This window comes from Mizuhopecten yessoensis, unplaced genomic scaffold (assembly GCF_002113885.1).
Source record: "Mizuhopecten yessoensis strain PY_sf001 unplaced genomic scaffold, ASM211388v2 scaffold10885, whole genome shotgun sequence".
Taxonomy (NCBI): Eukaryota; Metazoa; Mollusca; class Bivalvia; order Pectinida; family Pectinidae; genus Mizuhopecten; species Mizuhopecten yessoensis.
The window spans coordinates 153,703-178,071 of NW_018408770.1; the positions used below are offsets into that span (position 1 = coordinate 153,703).

Consider the following 24,369-nt stretch of genomic DNA (forward strand, 5'->3'; position numbering starts at 1 on the left):
CAGAGCTCCTCTAAACAATGAATATATATATACACTCTGTATCATTTTTAACGTCAGACATGTTACATATATATCTGTATATATTACCTTTATATATAACACAGAGCTCCTCTAAACAATGAATATATATATATACTCTGTATCATTTTTAACGTCAGACATGTTACATATATATCTGTATACATTACCTTTATATATAACACAGAGCTCCTCTAAACAATGGATACGTATATATATATACTCTGTATCATTTTTAACGTCAGACATGTTACATATATATCTGTATACATTACCTTTATATATAACACACAGCTCCTCTAAACAATGGATACGTATATATATATACTCTGTATCATTTTTAAAGTCAGACATGTTACATATATATCTGTATATATTACCTTTATCTATAACACAGAGCTCCTCTAAACAATGAATATATCTATACATTACCTTTATATATAACACAGAGCTCCTCTAAACAATGAATATATACATATACTCTGTATCATTTTTAACGTCAGACATGTTACATATATATCTGTATATATTACCTTTATATATAACACAGAGCTCCTCTAAACTATGAATATATATATATATTCTGTATCATTTTTAACGTCGGACATGTTACATATATATCTGTATATATTACCTTTATATCTTTTACACAACAGATATACATTTTGTTGTAGAGGACGTCCTAAATTTAGAACTCAAAACCATAAATTGAAAAAAGTCATAAATGTGAATGAGATTGGTGCTTGAGATTTTTATTGCATTTATGGATTTTATTGTGCAGGGAGACCACATGCATGGTCGTTGTTTATTTATGTCTTAACTTTCCTGTTAAACTTCCCGGCTGTGGTGCAGGAGAGTTAGGTATGTGGGACAGCACATGTCTGTTTGATGTGCACCCTTAAGCTGCATATTCTTTATGACAACACCAGATAACCTGTCGCCACATTCCAAACTTGATATCTACGTTTTCATTCAAGGGGTTCAGGGGTCTATGCCACAGGAGATGATTGATTTCTAAGAGATTGCTGGAGTATCTAGGACAAGTGGATAATATATCTCTCTCTTTTTGTACGTGTGTTATACTTGTAGAATTGCTTATGTCACTATAATGAATGTTTGGTTTATTCTCAGGTGTCACTTTAACAGTTAGTTGTAGAGGGTACAGTGTGGGCCGCAAATAAACAGTGTGTGCCGCAAATAAATGTCAGCAAAATAAAACTGTGCTAATTGATGGGAGGGTCGGTCTCTCCTTAAAGATGTTAAATCAGGAATTTTTCATGTAAAGGGAGGTAACTCTTAGAAAAAAAATCAGTACAAAATATATTTATTTTTTTATTTTAACTTGGTAAACTTTCAGAGAAAAAACAAAACTTCCAAAAAATAGAATAAAAGGATGGTTGTGTCAGTATTATGTGTTTCTACATGTTTGGATGATTTGGGCAATAAATTTGATTCACAGGTTTACCATGTGGCCTATGTAATAGTGAAGGCAGCTAACTCTCCCCGACCTGGAAACTGGATTTTGGAGAAGTCAGTGGACGGGATACACTTCACACCATGGCAGTACTTCGCCAGGTCCAACAAGGAGTGTTACAGGGTGTACGGTATCAGGGCTACCCGGGGACGACCTCGGTACGAGAGGGACGACCAGGTCATATGTACCACCTTCTACTCCAAACTGGTACCCCTGGAAAATGGAGAGGTACAAGATGTGTTGATAATGCATGATAGTGTAAGGCAAAGTCTGTCTATTATATGAAATATATTGTGCTCTAACCCAAATATAATGCAATCTTAATCAGCCAAGTGATCTTAATCAAACATATGATGTGAACTAACTAAAAGTTAATGTGATCTTAACCTGAATAACACATAATGTGATTTTTATCAAAACATTAAGTGATATTAACCGGAAAAAAATATGTGACTCAAAATGATGTGACCCAAACCTAGACATAATGTGATATTAATCCCGACATAATTTGACCTTAATCCAAACACTTTTACTTTATGTCAACAATTGACATTTTGCCTTTATTCTGTACTACCTCCTGAATGGTACCATGTTCAGATATCATAATGATAACAGTTACATCGCAGAAATGTACATCTAAACAAACCTTAGGAGGAAACTACAATTGGCTAGCATGCAAATTTTCCTGTAAGAACATTATCAAACATTTGTTTGAGAGGTTTGGCCCTGAATTTAAGTATGATTGTTTGTTGTGGACAGGTGATTGTGTCGCTGGTGAATGGTAGACCTGGGATAGAAAATCCGAGTCGAACACTGCTGGTGAGTGATGTAATCAGAGGTAGACAATCCTATCTTCAATAAGAATCATCAGTTTGGAAATATGTAATATCAAAGTTTTACATTATACACAAAAAAAATATGTATTAAACGTGTCGCGATGTTTCAAGACTGACTGGTCTCTTTGTCAAGCTATGACTGTGAATAAACCTGTTGCAACATTTCAAGACCGACTGGTCCCTTTGTCAAGGTATGACTGAGTCATAGCTTGACAAAGGTACCAGTCGGTCTTGACGCATTGCAAAACGTTTAATATGTACATTGTTTGTGTTTAAAGTAAATTTAGTAGACAAGTAGAGAACCCTTGTGGAACTATTGGTTAATGATAAAATCAAGGGTAGACAACCCTCTTCAAACACTGTCTGTGAGTGATAAAGTCCGGGGTAAACAACCCACATCAAACACTGTTGGTGGGTGATATAGTCAGGGGTAGACAACCCTTGTCAAACACTGTTGGTGAGTGATATAGTCAGGGGTAGACATCCCATGTCAAACACTGTTGGTGGGTGATATAGTCAGGGGTAGACAACCCTTGTCAAACACTGTTGGTGAGTGATATAGTCAGGGGTAAACAACCCACATCAAACACTGTTGGTGAGTGATATAGTCAGGGGTAGACAACCCATGTCAAACACTGTTGGTGAGTGGTATAGTCAGGGGTAGACAACCAAGGTCAAACACTGTTGGTGAGTGATATAGTCAGGGGTAAACAACCCATGTCAAACACTGTTGGTGAGTGATATAGTCAGGGGTAGACAACCCATGTCAAACACTGTTAGTGAGTGGTATAGACAGGGGTAGACTACCCATGTCAAACACTGTTAGTGAGTGGTATAGTCAGGGGTAGACAACCCATGTCAAACCCTGTTGGTGAGTGATATAGTCAGGGGTAGACAACCCATGTCAAACCCTGTTGGTAAGTTGAATTGTCAAAGGAAGACAACTCTAGTCATACTCGTACTTAGTCTGGGGTTTATTACTTTATTTAAACACTGTTTATGATAGATTCAGTGAAAGACAACCTTAGACAATCTCTATTTGTGATATTCCCAGGAACAGAAAACTCTAGTCAAACACTGTTGGTGATATAGTCAGGGGTAGACAACCCATGGCTCTAGTCAAACACTGTTGGTGATATAGTCAGGGGTAGACAGCCCATGACTCTAGTCAAACACTGTTGGTGATAAAGTCAGGGGTAGACAACCCATGACTCTAGTCAAACACTGTTGGTGATATAGTCAGGGGTAAACAACCCATGACTCTAGTCAAACACTGTTGGTGATATAGTCAGTGAATTCTTTATCATATCTGATTCCAAAAACTACTTTATTTTCTTCTTAAAAAGATGTAAATATAAAAAGATGAATTATTTGATATCAGTTGTAATAATCTAGTATACACATAACAGTTTAGTGGTTTTAACTAATAGTTTTTGGAAAATTGATTTTTAAATTTTTAGCAAGTTCTCAGGTTTATCGATTCAAGATAAGGGATTTTGATAAGCGTGTTCAAAGAGCAATTGGAATATTTACATTAATTATAAAATGATAATTAAAAGTTATATAAAAATGTTGATTTCCTTACAACAGGACTTTCTGTCAGCTAGATATGTGCGGTTACGCCTTCAGAGGATTTTGACCTTGAACGCAGATCTGATGACCTTCAGGTTCAGTGACCCTAAATACCTTGACCCGTCAGTGACACGGCGGGTGAGTATTATCCTGGTCTCATCAACTTTCAGACTTATTATACAATAATTATAATGGTAGTGACAAAAGAAACAAGAGCTTGTAAAGTTTCAATTGCATATTGAATTTCAATATAATTATATTGATGAAATAAAAGGCTATTAAAGTCTTAATTTTAACCCAAATTGCAATCTTTTTGTATTGACAAATATTTATTATCTTGACCTATTTTCGTTGTTGCAGTATTTCTATTCTATAAAAGACATCTCCATTAGTGGCCAGTGTATATGTTATGGTCATGCCTCAAGATGTCTCACCATCAGAAGTACAGATGTAAGTATATCAAATATACATACATACCTTGCCTTATGTACTGGCCAGGTAAGGACTGCCTTGTCTTTCTTTGTAGTTTCACAGAGAAATATTGACTTTTTTAGGACAAGATTCTTTTGAGGCATCTTATTCTAGTTTATGCTTGTACAACAGTAAAACCTATCTAAACCGACCCCTAGATAAACTGTCATAGTCAACAAACATAATCCCATTTCTTAAAAAAAAAATATTAAGGTATAATCAGACTACTTCAAGACATTTCCAAATTTATCTCCTTCCTGATCATCAATAAAAAAATATAGATGATTGAAATATTCAAATTTTGTGATTGGCAGCTTGTTTGTTGCAACATGCAATTTTACTGGCTGCGGTTTGATACTTTATGGGATATGGTTGTCCACTTGTTTTTTACAGAGACTTCGCTGTGACTGTAGCCACAATACGTGTGGTAATAACTGTGAGAAATGCTGTCCCAGACATAACCAGAAACCATGGCGACGAGGGTTTAACGGGGATGCAGCTCCTTGTGAAGGTATCTAACAATGTTTTTTCCTCATAGAACATAGTATACTGTTTTGATAAGTATGCTTTTCCATATTTACATAATTTTGGCATTTTGATGTACGTTGATGTTTATTTTATCCTGACACTTAACGAACAGGAAAACTCAAAATAAAATATTGATGTGGATTCACATTCTCTGAAAACAAAACAGATTTATCTGTTTGCGTCTGGTTTTTACACAACTTGTTTCCCATTGACTCGTTAACTGTTACCAACAGAAGGCAATATATTTAAGCATTGAACTAAAAGTAGTTCAATGCCTATACTTACCATTTTTTGGAATCTGTTTTTGTCATAAACAATTCAATTACACTTATTATTATTCAGCATCTAGTTCAAATGATGTATGTATTGTGTATGCTTGTTAAATGAATAAAACAGCCATTACCCAAGGAGGGTCAGTGGTATTGAATGTAACAATTATGACGTCAACAATAGGTCCATGGCATTCATAGCCTGTATGAATGCCTGTTTGAATGCCTATATGAATGCCTGTTTGAACGCCTATATGAATGCCAACTAAATTTAGTAGGGTTATACAGTGGCAATGCCATACGATGGTAAATATATAAAAAAAACGTTCTTCTGCTCCCTGGTAAAAGGGATGACAAACATTACGTCAATTCCTCCACCCTTTAGTATTACAAGGAACATAGTTGTTTTACATGTATTATAACACTACTTGATCACTCTTCCTCTTTTAGCTTGTAACTGCCATCGCCATGCCGATGAGTGTGTTTATAACAGTACCGTGGCGGAACAGGGTCTCAGTCTGAATATACGTGGCGAGTACGATGGTGGAGGGGTGTGTCTCAACTGTAGGGTATGTACAATGTGAACAGTTGTCACAGAAACAATATACAGTTGTTGACTCGGGCTGTGGACTAAAGGTGTTTTGTTGGACTAAAAGACCACACTTTTGACAGACCCATTTTCTTATAAAATGTACTCTTATCATTTTGTACTGGATAATTCAAATAATATTTTAAACTTAAAAACTTAAGTGATATTGCAGCCATGATATCTGACCAGAGGTAGAATCATTCTTCTATGTATTTTTTTGTTATATTTGAAAACAAATGCCAAGTTGTTGAAGCCGTCATTGTTACTACCCATTAAATCAAATGCCATGACTATAAAGATAACGATTATCCTATGGCAAAATCAAAAACTGTATTATAACCTAAAGATTTATATTGTATATCTGTGTGCATTCTTTGACCTGATCACTGTTACCAGGACAACACTGCAGGAGTGAACTGTGAAAGATGCCGGGACGGGTACTACCGCCCTGCAGGCGTACCAGCCACCAGTTCCCGCCCATGTCGTCGCTGTAACTGTCGAGAGTCCCGAGGGTCCACCAGTCGCTGTGTGCCGGATGACTCAAGGATCGGAGAGGGCCTGGTAAGTCATGCTCAGCAGGAACAGATAAAGTGGGTAAAAAGAATCTTAATATTTTCTCTTTGATTCACGTTAAATCTGATACTACAATTGTAGTTCAAATATTTCTTTTTCGTAAAATTTTCATATTTACACTCACTGAAGGAAATATTTTGCAATTAAGATGTTTTCTTTATAAATACTCAAATGTTGTCAGTCTTTGTACAGAAATTTTGATGAAGAAGATGTTATGTATTTTAAACTTTTTGCACTTTTTCTCACATTCATCCTTTAGATCCCAGGTCATTGTGTGTGTAAACCTGGATATGGAGGTCGTAACTGTGACGACTGTGCACTGGGTTACTATGGTTACCCTAACTGTGAACCATGTCCATGTAACTCTAAGGGGACAGTAGACGCTACCCAGTGTGATGGATCCTGTGTGTGTAAGGTATGTGCAAGGTCACACCCTCAAGGTTGTCGTCAAGGACTCATCCTCTGGCTGTATAGGTTTGGTTTGCCAACCCTCCATTCATTCTTGCGTTTAGCAGAAATGTTAATCAGTTTGTATAACCAGGTACATTGTACGCTCAAACTTTAACAGTTTCAGTTCTGATCTTCGGTGATTCTACTAATTCTACTTTCCTCACACATTTTCGTTTGATACAGTGACAAATATAAGATAACCTGTTACTTATTTGTGATGTGTGTTTCAGAGTAATGTGGAGGATCGTAACTGTGATAGCTGTAAGCCTGGCTACTTCAACCTACAGCATGCCAATCCTGATGGCTGTACTGAATGTTTCTGTTTTGGAGTTAGCTTCTCCTGTTCCTGTTCAGGCCTGGGACTACAGGAGGTATGGAACAATGCTCATGAGAACATATCACAGGAAATTCTTTCTGTTATTAATATCAGTGGTGTGTGAAATAAGCAAATTGTAATACATTACATTTCACAGAATTATATAAGAGTAAGCCAAATTCTGTAGTGTGTCTAAACATTAAGAAAAAAAAAATTGTGGAAGAATATGTATAAATTGTATAAAATAGTTATGTTGTTGTGTAACACTGCTATATGTTTCATATAGGGCAAAATGAGTTACTTCTTCCTGTATTCTGTTGTATACTATCTGTTCGGATAATTTGGTGTGCTAGCTGTTGGTGATTGATATATTGGGATATGTGTCAAGATTTTCTAACATAAAAAGTGTCAAATGTATCAGATATAATCCCTACTTAGCATGAGCATCATGGACTTGAATGTTCCAATCCACCAAAACTGCCCAATATATGGGATCCCATTCTATTGTGATTGTATATCACTACAGATCTGTGACATGAGGGATGGAATGAAGGGTTGGACTATCACAACACTAGACAGATCTAAGGGCTTCACACTTTTCTCTAAAACCAATGATGAAGGTTGGCTGGAGCATCGCTCCTTCCCCTCCCGCAGTCAGAACTCCCTCAACGCCATGGACAGCCAGCAAATCTACTACTGGGAGGCTCCAGTCAGTTACCTTGGCAACCGGGTAAGTGGGTGGTTAGTTCTAGCACTAACATCTAAAGTTCAAACCTTGATATTATTATACTTTGGAATTCTTCTGCTTTTGGGGATGGGGTTTTACAATCAATTAAAGTATCAAGATACTTCAAGACTTAAGACTTTTGACTTCTAATCTTGTTGAGAAAACAAAAATATGAGTTAATTATGAAAGAAGATTGTTTAGTGTATTCAATTATTTGGCGATTACTAAATATGTTTGTTAATTAAAAAAATGTTTTACAGCTGAGCTCCTACGGAGGAATGTTGTCCTATACCACCAGATACACACTGGACAACGTGGCTCGTGTACAGCGACATATATACGACATTGACATCATCATCCAGGTAACATAGGGCATCTTAGTAACCATAAACAGTTACAAATAGATACAAAAAGATAACAATAAACAAACTATGTTGAATATTAAAGAGTTGTGCAATTCAAAAATTACCCTGAAAATTATTTGTATGGTGCACATAATTTGTGAACAATAACTTTACCATGGAATTAATTTTGGAGGTATATAGTTCCTGGAGAGCACTGAGTTTACCTTATATTTAACCTTGGATCTGAATGGCTTTTAAATGATTAGTTGGCATTATCTTCAGAGTGGGAACCTGACGATCAGCCCGGGGAGGAACTACCTGCGTGAAGATACTGAGAAGATGGTGCGAATCCCTCTAATTGAGAAGGACTGGTTTCTCTTCACCGACACAGGGCTTTACTCCACATCCATGATACCTGTTACACGACGTCAGTTCATGGAGATCCTGTACCGTGTAGATCGCATCCTGATCAGGGCCACCTACCACTCTGCTCAGGACACTGTCTTGTGAGTCCACAGATACGCTCTCCTCATAGCCTGTTAAAATTCTTCTTTAAGCATTGCTGTGACAAAACGGAGATTGGCAACATAGATGCTTCTGTATTGTTATCTCCGGTATAAAAATTGCATCAAAGTTCTGATTCATTTATTTTTTATATTTTTATATAATTATAATTAATATTTTTGATGTTTCAGCCTTAAGAATGTGATATTAGAGAGTGTGAGTGACAGCTCACAGAGCCCATTGTCCCTCCCTAGTGTGGAGATGTGTAACTGTCCCCCTGGCTATGCTGGACTCTCCTGTGAGGTAAGGACAAGGTCATTGTTCCATCACTGTATTGGAAACAAATTTGTTTGATAACGCTATCCTCAGACTCTTTTTATAACGTCAGACAGTATCATGGACCAAGATGTTCTGTGGAATATTTTAAGACATTTTGTTTTTTGGATCCAATCTTTCATGATCAATTGTTACAGAGGTGTGCCCCTGGGTACAGAAGATTGAACGGCCAGCTGTACGGAGGGATCTGTGAGGGGTGTGATTGTAACGGCCATGCTGACACATGTGACCTGGTCACTGGCAGGTGTACGGTATGTATAACAGCCTGCACTATCTTTTGTATAATTAACTCTAATGCAATATTCATATGGATTTTCATGTACCAGAGAAGATACATCTATAATTGTAGAGTCATGTTTTGTTCAAAGATTAAAATTGAACATTAGAACAACATTTGCATCAGCATTATATTCCCAGTTATTTAAGCAAGAGCTATCCTACAAAAAACGTCATAACTGATTCTAAGCTGCAGGTTTTTACAACTTAAAAGGACGTTTTAGGAAAACAAATCGCGATGAAAGTTAAATATTTCATTTCAGGAATGTCAGCACTTTACAACAGGCAACAACTGTAACCAGTGTTTACCAGGTTACTATGGTGACCCACGACGGGGTACAGAGAAGGACTGTAAGCCCTGTGCTTGTCCACTCCCTGACAGGACCAACAACTTTGCCACGTCCTGTCGCTTGGAACCTGTCCCCGGTAACTATGACAACTATGTGTGTGAGGGCTGCAGGACAGGACACACAGGACCGCACTGTGAAAGGTCAGTCAAGGTCAACAAAAATCTGTTCAGAAGTTTGTGATGTAAAGTGCAATATTAAAATTTTCTTGGAGAATACTTAACCTTGGAAGTACTGCTGAATCATTAATCAATTTGTATGTATATTTTGTTTTACAGGTGTGCACCTGGTTTCTATGGAGACCCTAGACAGCCAGGTGGGTACTGTCGGCCATGTAGCTGTAACGGAAATATTGACACATCAGATTATGGTAGTTGTGATCCTATCACAGGGGCTTGTCTCCGTTGTCGTGACAACACAGAGGGAGAAAGGTGTGATCGTTGCAGACCTGGATACTTCGGTACAGCCAGGAATGGCGACTGTCAGGGTGAGTACAAGATTCTGATAAGGGCAGCATGTTTGTCTAATGAATCCTGCGTCTCACAACCCCAGATAAGAGATTCTGTTACTGATCTCAATGTCTATAATACCTCCAACCCAGGTCGTAGATTCTGTTCCTCTTAGAAATTACACCACAAGAGAATCTATATATATTTTCTGTCATACCACCACAGTTAAGATATTCTATTTCTCTTATATATCGCATCATAAGTGAGTCTATATCTGGTTTCTGTAATACCACCACAGTTAAGATATTCTATTTCTCTTATATATCGCACTATAAGTGAGTCTATATCTGGTTTCTGTTATACCACCACAGTGAAGATATTCTATTTCTCTTATATATCGCACCATAAGTGAGTCTATATCTGGTTTCTGTTATACCACCACAGTTAAGATATTCTATTTCTCTTATATATCGCACCATAAGTGAGTCTTTATCTGGTTTCTGTTATACCACCTCAGTTTATAGATTCTATTCCTCTTATAAATCTCACCATAAGTGAGTATATCTATTTTCTATCATACTACCACAGTTAAGATATTCTGTTCCTGTATTGACAGTGTGTAACTGTGACCAGGGTGGATCACTGACCACTGAGTGTGTCAGAGAGACCGGTCAGTGTGAGTGTCGCTCAAAGTTCGGAGGACGTCGTTGTGACCAGTGCCAGGTAAGATTTCTATTCCTAAGAAGTGTTTTAAATTTTGCACCTCACTTGCTTCTATAATTGTATGTGAGTTGAATTACGGAGACTTGTTCTACTGATGTGGGAGGTTTATAATGTTAGATTTGAAGTGTGGATACTTGTCACGTTTGATTATGTGAAAGGTTTGTATTTGTTTCAACCTTTAATTAACATTAACATGAGTGAATGTGATACTCATTTGATAACTTATTAACATACATACATATATTATATTCACATTTTCAAATTTACTATGAGACAATGATATATGTAAAGTCACTGTCCAAGCACATGCATGTGGCTGTTAATTTGTTATGGTGTCAGTGTTCTTGTTGTCATGGAAACTAACATGCATGAAAAAATCACAAGTGCTGTTTAAGGTGTCAAATTCTTTATCGAGATCTAATCTGATGTCAAAGACATGATAATGTGTATTTTAATTTCTGACAAATTATGCTATTTGGACCCTTTTCCTTCAATTGCCATCATTGTCATCGTAGAGGGGTTATGGAAATGTGGGAGCTGGTTGCCTTTCCTGCGAGTGTGACCCCTATGGGTCACTGACCCTTGAGTGTGACATGTTGACTGGTCAATGCCCATGTCATCCAGGGGTCACAGGTCAAACATGTGATGCCTGTCAAGATGGACATTATGGTTTCTCTCAGAGAGGGTGTTTAGGTATGTTGGGGTCAAAGTTCATTCAATTTTGTTTATAAATGAGTTTCAACTGTTGATTTAACTATCCACTTCCAAGAACTCTTTTGTTAATTTACTTTAAAATCTAAAATGTCATAGTGATATGTTTAATGAAAAATTGTTAAGAATTATCCATGCTAAAAAAAGAATTCTGCATCTTGAATTGAGACATAACCAGCAAGGAACATGACAATCTTTTGATCATTATTCTGTTGCATGTTGATCATGACTAACATATATTTTTTTCTAACATCACATTTGATTGGTTGTTTGTAACCTGATGTTTGATTGGTTTCTACCAGATTGTGAATGTGACCAACTGGGAACTAACTTAACAGAACAGTGTAGTAACACCACCGGTTACTGTAACTGTCTGCCTCACGTGATTGGCTCAAAGTGTGGTGCATGTCAGGTCAGACATAGTAGTTATAGCAACCATCTCAGTCCTCCACCCTAATTATGTAGCTAGCAGACAGGTGTTAGTAGCCTGGCAATCAAGTAACATTTGCCTGTGTGAAATACATAAGTTTAATCTACGGTGGCATGCCCTTATCTAGCTATTAAAGGTATTTAGGCCTGCATGACCTCAGTGCATTAGTCTATTCTGTGACAGCATGTCCTTTTCTAGAGACAAACCCTGTCTTTTATAAGGTTCCAGACAGCTATTTAATTGTCTGATACTACTTTGCTACCCAATCTACTGTAAAATCTACTGTAATGTACTGTAAACCTGACCACTCTTTTACCCATGCAGCTAAGTTTTTGCTCTTGTTTTCTTTCAAAATGGATTTTCCAAGTAAAGTTTCATTTGCGTCGGCGATATTAATGCAACTATCTGACAGTCTTTGAATAATTTTGGTGCCATGTTGAATTCACCCATTTGTTGAAAGGAAACAATGTAACGGCAAAAACTTTTACAATATTCCTACTCTCAGTCAATTTCTGTTATATATATATGGCAGTTTTAATGCTGACTACTATATTGTCCTATACAGATATGTTGGATGTGTTGTATTTCCTATAAACATGCTGTAGTACAGTAAAATTAGGAATGTTTTTGTTCTTTCTGCATGTGATACAACAGAATTCCATACAAAAGATTGTTATATTTTGTCAGTAAGAGGCCCTATTCCAGCTACTGTCTTACTCCATCATATCATCCATAATGCTTCTGCCCATTATTTGTGAACATTCGTTCAAAGTGGTACAAAGTGCATGTATAACAAGTTCTGCTTCCTCTACCTGCAACTTTTAATTCCTCCATGTCTAGCGTCTATACAAAGCTGTGCTTGATTCCTGTGTTTGGTGAATGCTGAAACACTTTCTCCTACAATATTTGTATTTTAGATACATGAAGTTCTGTAGAGATACAATACAGTCTTCATGCTGTGTATATATTTATGCTTTTCCTGTATCATAATATTGTGTATATGATATTTGTGTTTGTATGTTTTAACTGTCTCAGCTGAGAAAATGTCTGAGACATAATTTTACATGTAAAATAAAAAAAATTGTCATGAGAGAAGGTTATCAACCTTTTAATCTGTCAATGATTTCATGTATCAAACTGGCCTATAATATAGTTTGGTTTCAGTAAATCAGGTTTTGTATTTGTACAGCTTGTGCACTGCAGGTCAGTGTCAGTTGATAAATCTGTCATGTTTGATCAAATACTTATGAGAAGTAAATTTCTGTAGAAATTAAAGCAATTCCGAAGAAATTGTGAAATATTTCAGAAACACCTATGACGGTATCCACCAGCTTCTTGATGTTTTTACAGCAAGCATGGTGTTAACACATTAATGTATGTCCAGATACCTGTTGGTGGTAAATGTGCAACACACCTGTAATATCAACGTGTCCACCTGGTAAATATGCTGGGTATACACCTGTGTGATGCACATAAATAATAATTCATTAATTGCTGCTGATGTAAGTATATCATCTTAAGTGCGTACCTGGTATGACCTCACCAATATTGTGAAATTAAAATATTGTTCTTTGTTATTTGAAACTTTTCTGAGTAATTGTTATCAGAGTAAACCTTAAATGTCCTGAGTGGTTTACTAATTACCCCTACGCTGCTGATGTATATGACATTTCCAGTTGCATTGCCGTGTGTTGATATGGTGTAACTGTACTCTATCTATAACCAGCTATGTGACAAAGATTTCTGCCTGTATTACAGGACCACTACTACGGCCTACCTAGAGGAGAGGGTTGTTCCCCCTGCCAATGTGACCCAGTGGGGTCGCTATATCGCCAGTGTGACAGAACAACAGGCCAATGTGTGTGTCGCCCCGGGGTGGGGGGACGGACCTGTGATGCATGTAGCCAGGACTATTTTGGATTTTCTGTTTACGGATGTAGAAGTAAGAATTAAAATTATTATTATTGAGATAGATATGATCACTAATGTTTAGTTCTAATGATTTAGATAATAATGAATACCTGAATTGTGTGAAATTGATTTAATTTATGTACGAAATAAATTGACTACTAGAACATAACTATTGATTTAATTAATGTTTGAATGTGAATCAGTAATTCAGATATGATGATGAACAGGTTGGGCACAACGGCGCATATGGGTAATAATCCTGCATTTGGGTAACATCTTTGTATGTTATGGTTGAATGCACTTCGAATCTACTTTCACTATCCTATATAAAAAATTAAAAAATTGTACTTCACTATCTTTATTAAAAACTGCTATTTATATGGTTATTATAAACAACTTTTGGTTGAACGTTTTTTCGTGTTTTGACATTTTCGTGATTTTAGATGTCCCGACTTTTCTAAGGCTTCAAAGGTCGTGAAATACTTTCAAAACCAAAAAATGTTCAACCAAAAGTTGTTTGTAATAACCAATAGATATGGCAAGATTCAATGACGTAAGTAAAGTACAAAATTTTGATTTTTTATATAGGATAGTGAAAGTAGATTTGCAGTGCATTCAACCATAACATACAAAGATGTTACCCAAATGCAGGATTATTACCCATATGCGTCGTTGTGCCCAACCTGATGAAGATACACAAACATACTTGATCAGATTCCATTGGTGTGTATCAGTTATATAGAGAAAGTTAAACGTTTATGGGTTATAACAATGCTGTTTGTAAATACGTATTGTATATGTTGTCACCGTGTTGTAGGATGTGACCCCTGTGACAAACCGGGCCATATCTGTGACCCACAGTCTGGGAGTTGTGTGTGTCCCCTGTACACCACTGGGCCCCGGTGCGGGCGCTGCCGACCCAAAACTTGGGGATATCATCCCACCGAAGGCTGTAAGGTAAAGCTCCAGGGCTGTGTTCAGTAAGGAAAGCATTTCAGTAAGGAAAGCACTTAAGAAAAATGTACGGATGGTCATTTCTGTTGTTCTGATTAAAAAAGTGCAGATTTTGTTTACCAAGTATTAGTGTTGACCAGTATTTGAACATTGTAAATTGTCAATAGATTGTATAGAAATAAACCAAACAGAATTTTTTTATCGTTTATGTATGTAGTACTATTTGAAAAGTTGAAAAAAACCTTTTCATTATGAAGGTGGCTAGAGGCTTTATAGCTTCATCAATGGATGTAAACTGGCTACTTAAATAAAAGATATGAGACTAGAAATATGAGCTTTATACCTGATCCTACTGTTCTACTGTTATAGTATGGTTAATGTATTCCAGCCCTGTGGGTGTAACCCTAGGACCTCTAAGTCTGAGCAGTGTAACCGTAACACGGGGAAGTGTAACTGTAGGAGAAATTACTCCGGGGACCGGTGTGACCGCTGTCTATACGGCTATCATGGATTCCCCAACTGTGTGGCCTGTCAGTGTGATGACCGCGGAACCAACGCCAGCAGCTGTGAAAGTCCCAACAAGTGTGATTGTGACGACAGTGGGCAGTGTGTGTGTAAGGTAGGCCGTCTTATATCTAGTAACATTCTGAAGCTGCTGGATACTGCATGTATACCAGGAAATTTCAATTGCAGTTTAATTTTCGCCTTTTTTGCTTTCCATAATGAGGGTGAATTTATCATTAAAGTGAATATAAGTAAACAGCATAATATACATAGTATTTAAACATGAAAGCCGAAATTCACACTGGGCGAAAATTACGTTGGAGAAGCCTAGGGCAAATATTTGGCAGGCAAAAATTTCCCGGTATACAGTAAAAGGAATAGTAAACTTAACATTAGATAATGACTGTACTATTTATAAATGGTAAAGTTAAGCAATTTAAAAGGAAATTACAACTTTGAGTGGACGTTGTTTGATCTCACTTGCAAACAAATCATATTTTTAAATAAGCTTTCAATGGATTTAGCAGATTTGCTTTGGAATTTTCAGGTAAAATAATGACAGATGAAGTCTAATTGTATTTAAGATATGAATGATAAATTAATTATTTATGTATGTGTATCTGTCACAGAAAAACGTGGAGGGTGAGGCTTGTGATAACTGTAAACCTAACACCTTCAGTCTGGACAAGGAGAACCCCAGTGGCTGTACCAAGTGTTTCTGTTTTGAGCGATCCTCCACCTGTACTCAGGCTCCCTATGTCTGGGACCAGGTAAGTAGAATTGTTTTATTAAATACCTGGTGAATCTTACTATAGTGATACAGCCAGTCTTATTAAATACCAGGTGAATCGTACTATAAGTATACAGCCAGTCTTATTAAATACCTGGTGAATCTTACTATAGTGATACAGCTAGTCTTATTAAATACCAGGTGAATCTTACTATAGTGATACAGCTAGTCTTATTAAATACCAGGTGAATCTTACTATAAGTATACAGCCAGTCTTATTAAATACCTGGTGAATCTTACTATAGTGATACAGCTAGTCTTATTAAATACCAGGTGAATCGTACTATAAGTATACAGCCAGTCTTATTAAATACCTGGTGAATCTTACTATAGTGATACAGCTAGTCTTATTAAATACCAGGTGAATCGTACTATAAGTATACAGCCAGTCTTATTAAATACCTGGTGAATCTTACTATAGTGATACAGCTAGTCTTATTAAATACCAGGTGAATCTTACTATAAGTATACAGCCAGTCTTATTAAATACCAGGTGAATCTTACTATAGTGATACAGCCAGTCTTATTAAATACCTGGTGAATCTTACTATAGTGATACAGCTAGTCTTATTAAATACCAGGTGAATCGTACTATAAGTATACAGCCAGTCTTATTAAATACCTGGTGAATCTTACTATAGTGATACAGCTAGTCTTATTAAATACCAGGTGAATCGTACTATAAGTATACAGCCAGTCTTATTAAATACCTGGTGAATCTTACTATAGTGATACAGCTAGTCTTATTAAATACCAGGTGAATCTTACTATAAGTATACAGCCAGTCTTATTAAATACCTGGTGAATCTTACTATAGTGATACAGCTAGTCTTATTAAATACCAGGTGAATCTTACTATAAGTATACAGCCAGTCTTATTAAATACCTGGTGAATCTTACTATAGTGATACAGCCAGTCTTATTAAATACCAGGTGAATCGTACTATAAGTATACAGCCAGTCTTATTAAATACCTGATGAATCTTACTATAGTGATACAGCTAGTCTTATTAAATACCTGATGAATCTTACTAAAGTGATACAGCTAGTCTTATTAAATACCTGATGAATCTTACTATAGTGATACAGCTAGTCTTATTAAATACCTGGTGAATCTTACTATAAGTATACAGCCAGTCTTATTAAATACCTGGTGAATCTTACTATAAGTATACAGCCAGTCTTATTAAAGACCAGGTGAATCTTACTATAGTGATACAGCCAGTCTTATTAAATACCAGGTGAATCGTACTATAAGTAAACAGCCAGTCTTATTAAATACCTGGTGAATCTTACTATAAGTATACAGCCAGTCTTATTAAAGACCAGGTGAATCTTACTATAGTGATACAGCCAGTCTTATTAAATACCAGGTGAATCGTACTATAAGTATACAGCCAGTCTTATTAACTACCTGATGAATCTTACTATAGTGATACAGCTAGTCTTATTAAATTCCTGGTGAATCTTACTATAGTGATACAGCTAGTCTTATTAAATACCTGGTGAATCTTACTATAAGTATACAGCCAGTCTTATTAAATACCTGGTGAATCTTACTATAGTGATACAAATAGTTATTCAAACCATGTAATACAAGGTATTTAACTCTGTGATAATACATAGATGTTGTACATGTATTACCAAAGAAGCAGACCTCCAGTTTGGCTTGAACTCACAGGATATCAGGATATCCATTGATAAATCAACAAACTAAAACAGGAATGGCTACCAAACATTTAAACACCATTTTATGCTATGGTAATAAGTTGTCATTATTTAGTCCTCATCGCCATTGTGTCTGCCATTATTGTTTGGTTCAAGTTTCCTGGAAGCAAATTGAACATTAGAACTGAGTAATGAAGAATGCTTAGCAGAAAATAGAAAATGCATTTGAGGAACAATTGTAGTAATAAAAGCAAGAATATGACATGAATGGATATATTTCAGTTGGATTAAAACCTTTTTAAAATATATCCATTTACTAAAAGCACTTGTGCAATACGTGATGACCATAGGTTGTATTGCCTATTTATAAGATAATTCCCTGTTTTATCACTGGTATATGTAAATGACCTTGACCTTTTTAGTTTATACAATGTCATGGAAGTTTATATTCTCTTTATTTAGATGAGAATTCCAGATATGCGGATGACCTTTGACCCAAGAGTTTCCAGAGTTGTGACTCGACAATTCAAAAACTTCAATGTGATACCAGAGGGCACTGCTTACACATCTATCCCAGGGTACCTGAGGGCTGGGCCACTGTACTGGAAACTCCCTCAAACAGGAGACATGGTGGGTGCCTTCTCAACCTCACTAATTGAGTTTTTTTTAATTAGAAAAAACTTGTTTTAATCACACTTACTTTCAGAAAGTATATTCAAGTTGTTTTTTAATTATGATTGTGAACAACGTTTAAAAGCCAAATACGTTTGAAAGTTGTATCCATACCTAAGTGACGACTTACTTCTGATTGTGATATAAGTGATATATTTTTACAGTACAAGCCTGTGTATGGTTATACCTGTTTATCTTCTCCTCTTTGTGACATATGTAATATAGTTTTACAATAGAAGTCCATGTACATATATGCTAATCAACCTTTCTTCTTTATTTTCTTTGTGATAAGACTTTGTCCTATAACGGTGGCCTGCGGTTCAATGTGCTGTACCGAACAGAGGATAACACTCGATCCTCCACACCGACACAGAACCACCCCTCTGTGTTGATTGTAGGCAACACCTTCCAAATGATATACAACAGCTCGAAGTCCTGGATTCCAGGCTCAACACACAGCTTCAACATTCAGCTACATGAGGTACATTGACACAGGTTGATGGTCTGTGAAAGCCTCCTTTGGCTGATCAGATAGTGTTTGTGACAGGTAGAACACTCATTTTGACCAAATTAAAGGTGTATGATAGGTATATGGTTGTACTTTTTATGTTGTTAATCTAGTAATGTGTTTTGAGCAATAGTTTTGAATTCCGATAATGACTGAGCCATGCAGTGCTGTACCTCTTTTGTTCCAAGAGCTGAGGATGTTGAAGAAGTCTTCAGTCCTTTATTATTTATTTATTATTGTTATAAAATACTCTTTTGAGAAGCATTCCATTGATGATGAATCTGTTCACAGAGCCAGTGGGAGGTGCAGGGCTTTGACAAGGTGGCCACGAGGAAGATGATGATGATCATTCTCCAGAACGTCACAGCCATTCTAGTCCGAGGCTCCTATGACAAAAATACTGTGTACTCTGAGTAAGTACAAATGATATTAAACAGCCATAATTGTAAATAATAGAAGTCACAACAAAGCACCGTTTATTAGATGTAATAATTGATTTTCTTTATATTAAATTGGTATACATGAGCGACACATTCATCCAGACACCTAATTCATTCCGAGCTAAAGAGGCAGGGTTAAGACTGACTTCAATACTCATTAAAACATGAACAATTTGTATATTTACGGGGGGGTGGGAGATCCAACGTCCGTACAAAGAGACCAGTGGAGTTCTGTGATGCCCAGCAGACAGATTCCACAAGGAATACAAGAGTCTGGTTGTAGTAGTAGAGTTATCAATAGGTAACGATGACCATGACAACGTCGTGCTGGGTTAAACGGCTTTAATCAAGATATATAAGAGTAGTTTCGATACATTAGATGTGTTGTCATCAGAACAAATTTGAAATATAAACATTCGGGTATAATGTATAAAATGCAGTGCCTTGCTTAGTGACGTCACAACAAAGCAAATATAAATGACATAATACATAGTAACACAGTCATCAATAGTGGTGAGGGCTAATTTTGTATATTTGTATATTTATCAATCCTGTAGAATGACTTTGGTAAAAGTGACACTGATTGAGTTGTTATTGGATTGTGAAGTACCTCAATAACCACAAATTTCTTTCTTCCTTTCTTAATTTATTTCACTTTCATTGTTTGTTTCACAGGATAACTGACATAGTGTTAGAAGTGGCTGGACCACCTGTACCTGGTCGTAACCTGGAACCAGCCCTGGGAGTTGAGATCTGTGAGTGTCCGGCCAAGTACAGTGGACTGTCCTGTCAGGTAAGAACATGGTGTCAATCTGTTACTGTAAGACTGTGCTGTCAGGTAAGAACATGGTGTCAACCTGTTACTGTAAGACTGTCCTGTCATGTAAGAACATGGTGTCAATCTCTTACTTTAAGACTTTCCTGTCAGGTAAGAACATGCTGTCAATCTGTTACTGTAAGACTGTCCTGTCAGTTAAGAACATGGTGTCAATCTCTTACTCTAAGACTGTCCTGTCAGGTAAGAACCTGGTGGCAATCTCTTACTGTAAGACTGTCCTCTCAGGTAAGAACATGGTGTCAATCTTTTACTGTAAGACTGTCCTGTCAGGTCAGAACATGGTGTCAATCTCTTACTGTACGACTGTCCTGTCAGGTAAGAACATGGGGTCAATCTCTTACTGTAAGACTGTCCTGTCAGGAAAGAACAAGGTGTCAATCTGGTACTGTAAGACTTTCCTGTCAGGTAAGAACATGCTGTCAATCTGTTACTGTAAGACTGTCCCGTCAGAAATTCTAGAGACATTGCAATAGACTTTTTTTCTATTCCAAAGCATTTCCAACTTAGTGTCATTTATGGTTACATTGGTACTTTTTATACATTGAATTGATTTTAAAAGAGTCTACAGTGGACTGTCCTGTCAGGTAAGAACATGGTTTCAATCTCTTACTGTAAGACTGTCCTCTCAGGTAAGAACATGGTGTCAATCTTTTACTGTAAGACTGTCCTGTCAGGTAATAACATGGTGTCAATCTCTTACTGTAGGACTGTCCTGTCAGGTAAGAACATGGTTTCAATCTCTTACTGTAAGACTGTCCCGTCAGGTAAGAACATGGGGTCAATCTCTTACTGTAAGACTGTCCCGTCAGGTAAGAACATGGGGTCAATCTGTTACTGTAAGACTGTGCTGTCAGGTAAGAACATGGTGTCAACCTGTTACTGTAAGACTGTCCTGTCAGATAAGAACATGGTGTCAATCTGTTACTGTACCACCTGTACCTGGTCGTAACCTGGAACCAGCCCTGGGAGTTAAGATCTGTGAGTGTCCGGCCAAGTACAGAGGACTGTCCTGTCAGGTAAGAACATGGAGTCAATCTGTTACTGTAAGACTGTCCCGTCAGAAATTCTAGGGACATTGCAATAGACTTTTTTTCTATTCCAAAGCATTTCCAACTTAGTGGCATTAATGGTTAAATTGGTACTTTTTATACATTGAATTGATTTTAAAAGAGTCTACAGTGGACTGTCCTGTCAGGTAAGAACATGGCGTCAATCTGTTACTGTAAGACTGTCCCGTCAGAAATTCTAGGGACATTGCAATAGACTTTTTTTCTATTCCAAAGCATTTCCAACTTAGTGTCATTTATGGTTACATTGGTACTTTTTATACATTGAATTGATTTTAAAAGAGTCTACAGTGGACTGTCCTGTCAGGTAAGAACATGGGGTCAATCTGTTACTGTAAGACTGTGCTGTCAGGTAAGAACATGGTGTCAAGCTCTTACTGTAAGACTGTCCTGTCATGTAAGAACATGGTGTCAATCTCTTAATGTAAGACTGTCCTGTCAGGTAAGAACCTGGTGGCAATCTCTTACTGTAAGACTGTCCTGTCAGTTAAGAACATGGTGTCAATCTGTTACTGTGAGACTGTCCTGTCAGGTAAGAACATGGCGTCAATCTCTTACTGTAAGACTGTCCTGGCAGGTAAGAACATGGAGTCAATCTCTTACTGTAAGACTGTCCTGTCAGGTAAGAACATGGTGTCAATCTGTTACTGTAAGACTGTCCCGTCAGAAATTCTAGAGACATTGCAATAGACTTTTTTTCTATTCCAAAGCATTTCCAACTTAGTGGCATTTATGGTTACATTGGTACTTTTTATACATTGAATTGATTTTAAAAGAGTCTTAATTTTGTTTTCTATGAATAATATTTGCAAATTGATTTCTCTTACAGCTTCCTGCTCCAGGATTTTACAGATTCCGATATAACCTGACCATCGAAATCTCCGACCCAATCCTCATAATTGGAGGGGTGGAGGAGTGTTTCTGTAATGGCCACAGTAACATGTGTAATATCTTCTCTGGACAATGTCAGGTAAGTCTCATAACCTCCTACCTTGTTTACTGTCAATAATCTCAAATATGGTGAATGATAACACCATTATAGTAATCATTGATCAGGTAATATCAAACTTTATGCTTATTTTTCAGTAATTTTAAAATTTATCAATTTATATAAAAGATCTATTGTGCTTTCATCATGTTTTTTCTTCTTTTTAGAACTGTACCGGCAACTCATATGGGCATAACTGTGAGTTGTGTGCCCCTGGATATTTTGGTGATGCCACCAGAGGGACAGATGCTGACTGTAGGCCATGTTTGTGTCCCAGTGTCACCAACAGGTATTACTGTACAGGGATCGGAGTGATCAATTTGTATTTGTATTTTATCAACAGTAAGCGTTTTAAACTTCGAAATGATATAAAAAAAAACGGATATGGAGCAGATGTATGTCAGAGATATGGAGAACAGACTTATGGGGTCGTTTTAGAGATAACACAGATATCTGGGGTTGTTTTAGAGATAACACAGATATACTGAGTTGTTTAAGAGATAACAAAGATATGTGGGGTTGTTTTAAAGATAAGACAGATATGTGGTGTTGTTTTAGAGATAACACAGATATGTGGCGTTGATTTAGAGATAATACAGATATGTGGGGTTGTTTTAGAAACAAGACAGATATGTGGGGTTGTTTTAGAGGCAAGACAGATATGTGGGGTTGTTTTAGAGAAAAGACAGATATGTGGGGTTGTTTTAGAGACAGGACAGATATGTGGGGTTGTTTTAGAGATATCACAGATATGTGGGGTTGTTTTAGAGATAAAACAGATATGTGGGGTTGTTTTAGAGATAAGACGGATATGTGGGGTTGTTTTAGAGACAAGACTGATATGTGGGGTTGTTTTAGAGATAACACAGATAGGTGGGGTTGTTTTAGAGATAAGACAGATAAGTGGGGTTGTTTTAGAGATAAGAAAGATATGTGGGGTTGTTTTAGAGATAAGATAGATATGTGGGGTTGTTTTAGAGACAAGACTGATATGTGGGGTTGTTTTAGAGATAACACAGAGATGTGGGGTTGTTTTAGAGATAACACAGAGATGTGGGGTTGTTTTAGAGATAACACAGATAGGTGGGGTTGTTTTAGAGATAAGACAGATAAGTGGGGTTGTTTTAGAGATAAGACAGATAAGTGGGGTTGTTTTAGAGATAAGAAAGATATGTGGGGTTGTTTTAGAGATAAGACAGATAAGTGGGGTTGTTTTAGAGATAAGAAAGATATGTGGGGTTGTTTTAGAGATAAGACGGATATGTGGGGTTGTTTTAGAGATAACACATATATGTGGGGTTGTTTTAGAGATAACACAGATATGTGGGTTTGTTTTAGAGATAACACAGATATGTGCGGTTGATTTAGAGATAACACAGATATGTGGAGTTGTTTTAGAGACAAGACAGATATGTGGGCTTGTTTTAGAGATAACACAGATATGTGGGGATGTTTTAGAGATAAGACAGATATGTGGGGTTATTTTAGAGATAACACAGATATGTGGGGTTGATTTAGAGATAAGACAGATATGTGAGGTTGTTTTAGAGACAAGACAGATATGTGGGGGTGTTTTAGAGATAACACATATATGTGGGGTTGTTTTAGAGATAACACAGATATCATGAGTTGTTTAAGAGATAACAAAGATATGTGGGGTTGTTTTAAAGATAAGACAGATATGTGGTGTTGTTTTAGAGATAACACAGATATGTGGCGTTGATTTAGAGATAATACAGATATGTGGGGTTGTTTTAGAAACAAGACAGATATGTGGGGTTGTTTTAGAGACAGGCCAGATATTTGGGGTTGTTTTAGAGATAACACAGATATGGGGGGTTGATTTAGAGATAAGACAGCTATGTGGGGTTGTTTTAGAGATAACACAGATAGGTGGGGTTGTTTTAGAGATAAGACAGATATGTGGGGTTGATTTAGAGATAACACAGATATGTGTGGTTGTTTTAGAGATAACACAGATATGTGGGGTTGATTTAGAGATAACACAGATATGTGTGGTTGTTTTAGAGACAAGACAGATATGTGGGGGTGTTTTAGAGATAACACAGATATGTGGGGTTGTTTT

At 36.8% G+C, this 24,369-nt stretch overlaps 1 protein-coding gene across 2 annotated transcripts in view; it reads left to right on the forward strand.

Annotated features, from left to right (window-relative positions):
- Positions 1-24,369, forward strand: part of LOC110463298 (laminin subunit alpha-1-like) — a 135,752-nt gene that overhangs the window by 72,906 nt on the left and 38,477 nt on the right. Inside the window, exons 3-31 of one of the 2 annotated variants that reach the window (XM_021517793.1) lie at positions 1,478-1,720; positions 2,252-2,311; positions 3,919-4,038; positions 4,261-4,350; positions 4,765-4,882; positions 5,619-5,737; positions 6,154-6,318; positions 6,590-6,745; positions 7,011-7,151; positions 7,623-7,826; positions 8,084-8,185; positions 8,450-8,673; positions 8,863-8,974; positions 9,145-9,258; positions 9,547-9,773; positions 9,909-10,117; positions 10,696-10,802; positions 11,318-11,495; positions 11,816-11,925; positions 13,702-13,885; positions 14,672-14,811; positions 15,197-15,427; positions 15,942-16,082; positions 18,233-18,400; positions 18,735-18,923; positions 19,242-19,363; positions 20,066-20,183; positions 22,125-22,265; positions 22,451-22,572. In XM_021517793.1, coding sequence (XP_021373468.1) covers positions 1,478-1,720; positions 2,252-2,311; positions 3,919-4,038; positions 4,261-4,350; positions 4,765-4,882; positions 5,619-5,737; positions 6,154-6,318; positions 6,590-6,745; positions 7,011-7,151; positions 7,623-7,826; positions 8,084-8,185; positions 8,450-8,673; positions 8,863-8,974; positions 9,145-9,258; positions 9,547-9,773; positions 9,909-10,117; positions 10,696-10,802; positions 11,318-11,495; positions 11,816-11,925; positions 13,702-13,885; positions 14,672-14,811; positions 15,197-15,427; positions 15,942-16,082; positions 18,233-18,400; positions 18,735-18,923; positions 19,242-19,363; positions 20,066-20,183; positions 22,125-22,265; positions 22,451-22,572 — 4,355 coding nt within the window. The remainder of the gene's footprint in view (positions 1-1,477; positions 1,721-2,251; positions 2,312-3,918; positions 4,039-4,260; positions 4,351-4,764; positions 4,883-5,618; positions 5,738-6,153; positions 6,319-6,589; positions 6,746-7,010; positions 7,152-7,622; positions 7,827-8,083; positions 8,186-8,449; positions 8,674-8,862; positions 8,975-9,144; positions 9,259-9,546; positions 9,774-9,908; positions 10,118-10,695; positions 10,803-11,317; positions 11,496-11,815; positions 11,926-13,701; positions 13,886-14,671; positions 14,812-15,196; positions 15,428-15,941; positions 16,083-18,232; positions 18,401-18,734; positions 18,924-19,241; positions 19,364-20,065; positions 20,184-22,124; positions 22,266-22,450; positions 22,573-24,369) is intronic. The other variant, XM_021517794.1, reaches the window with a different exon arrangement.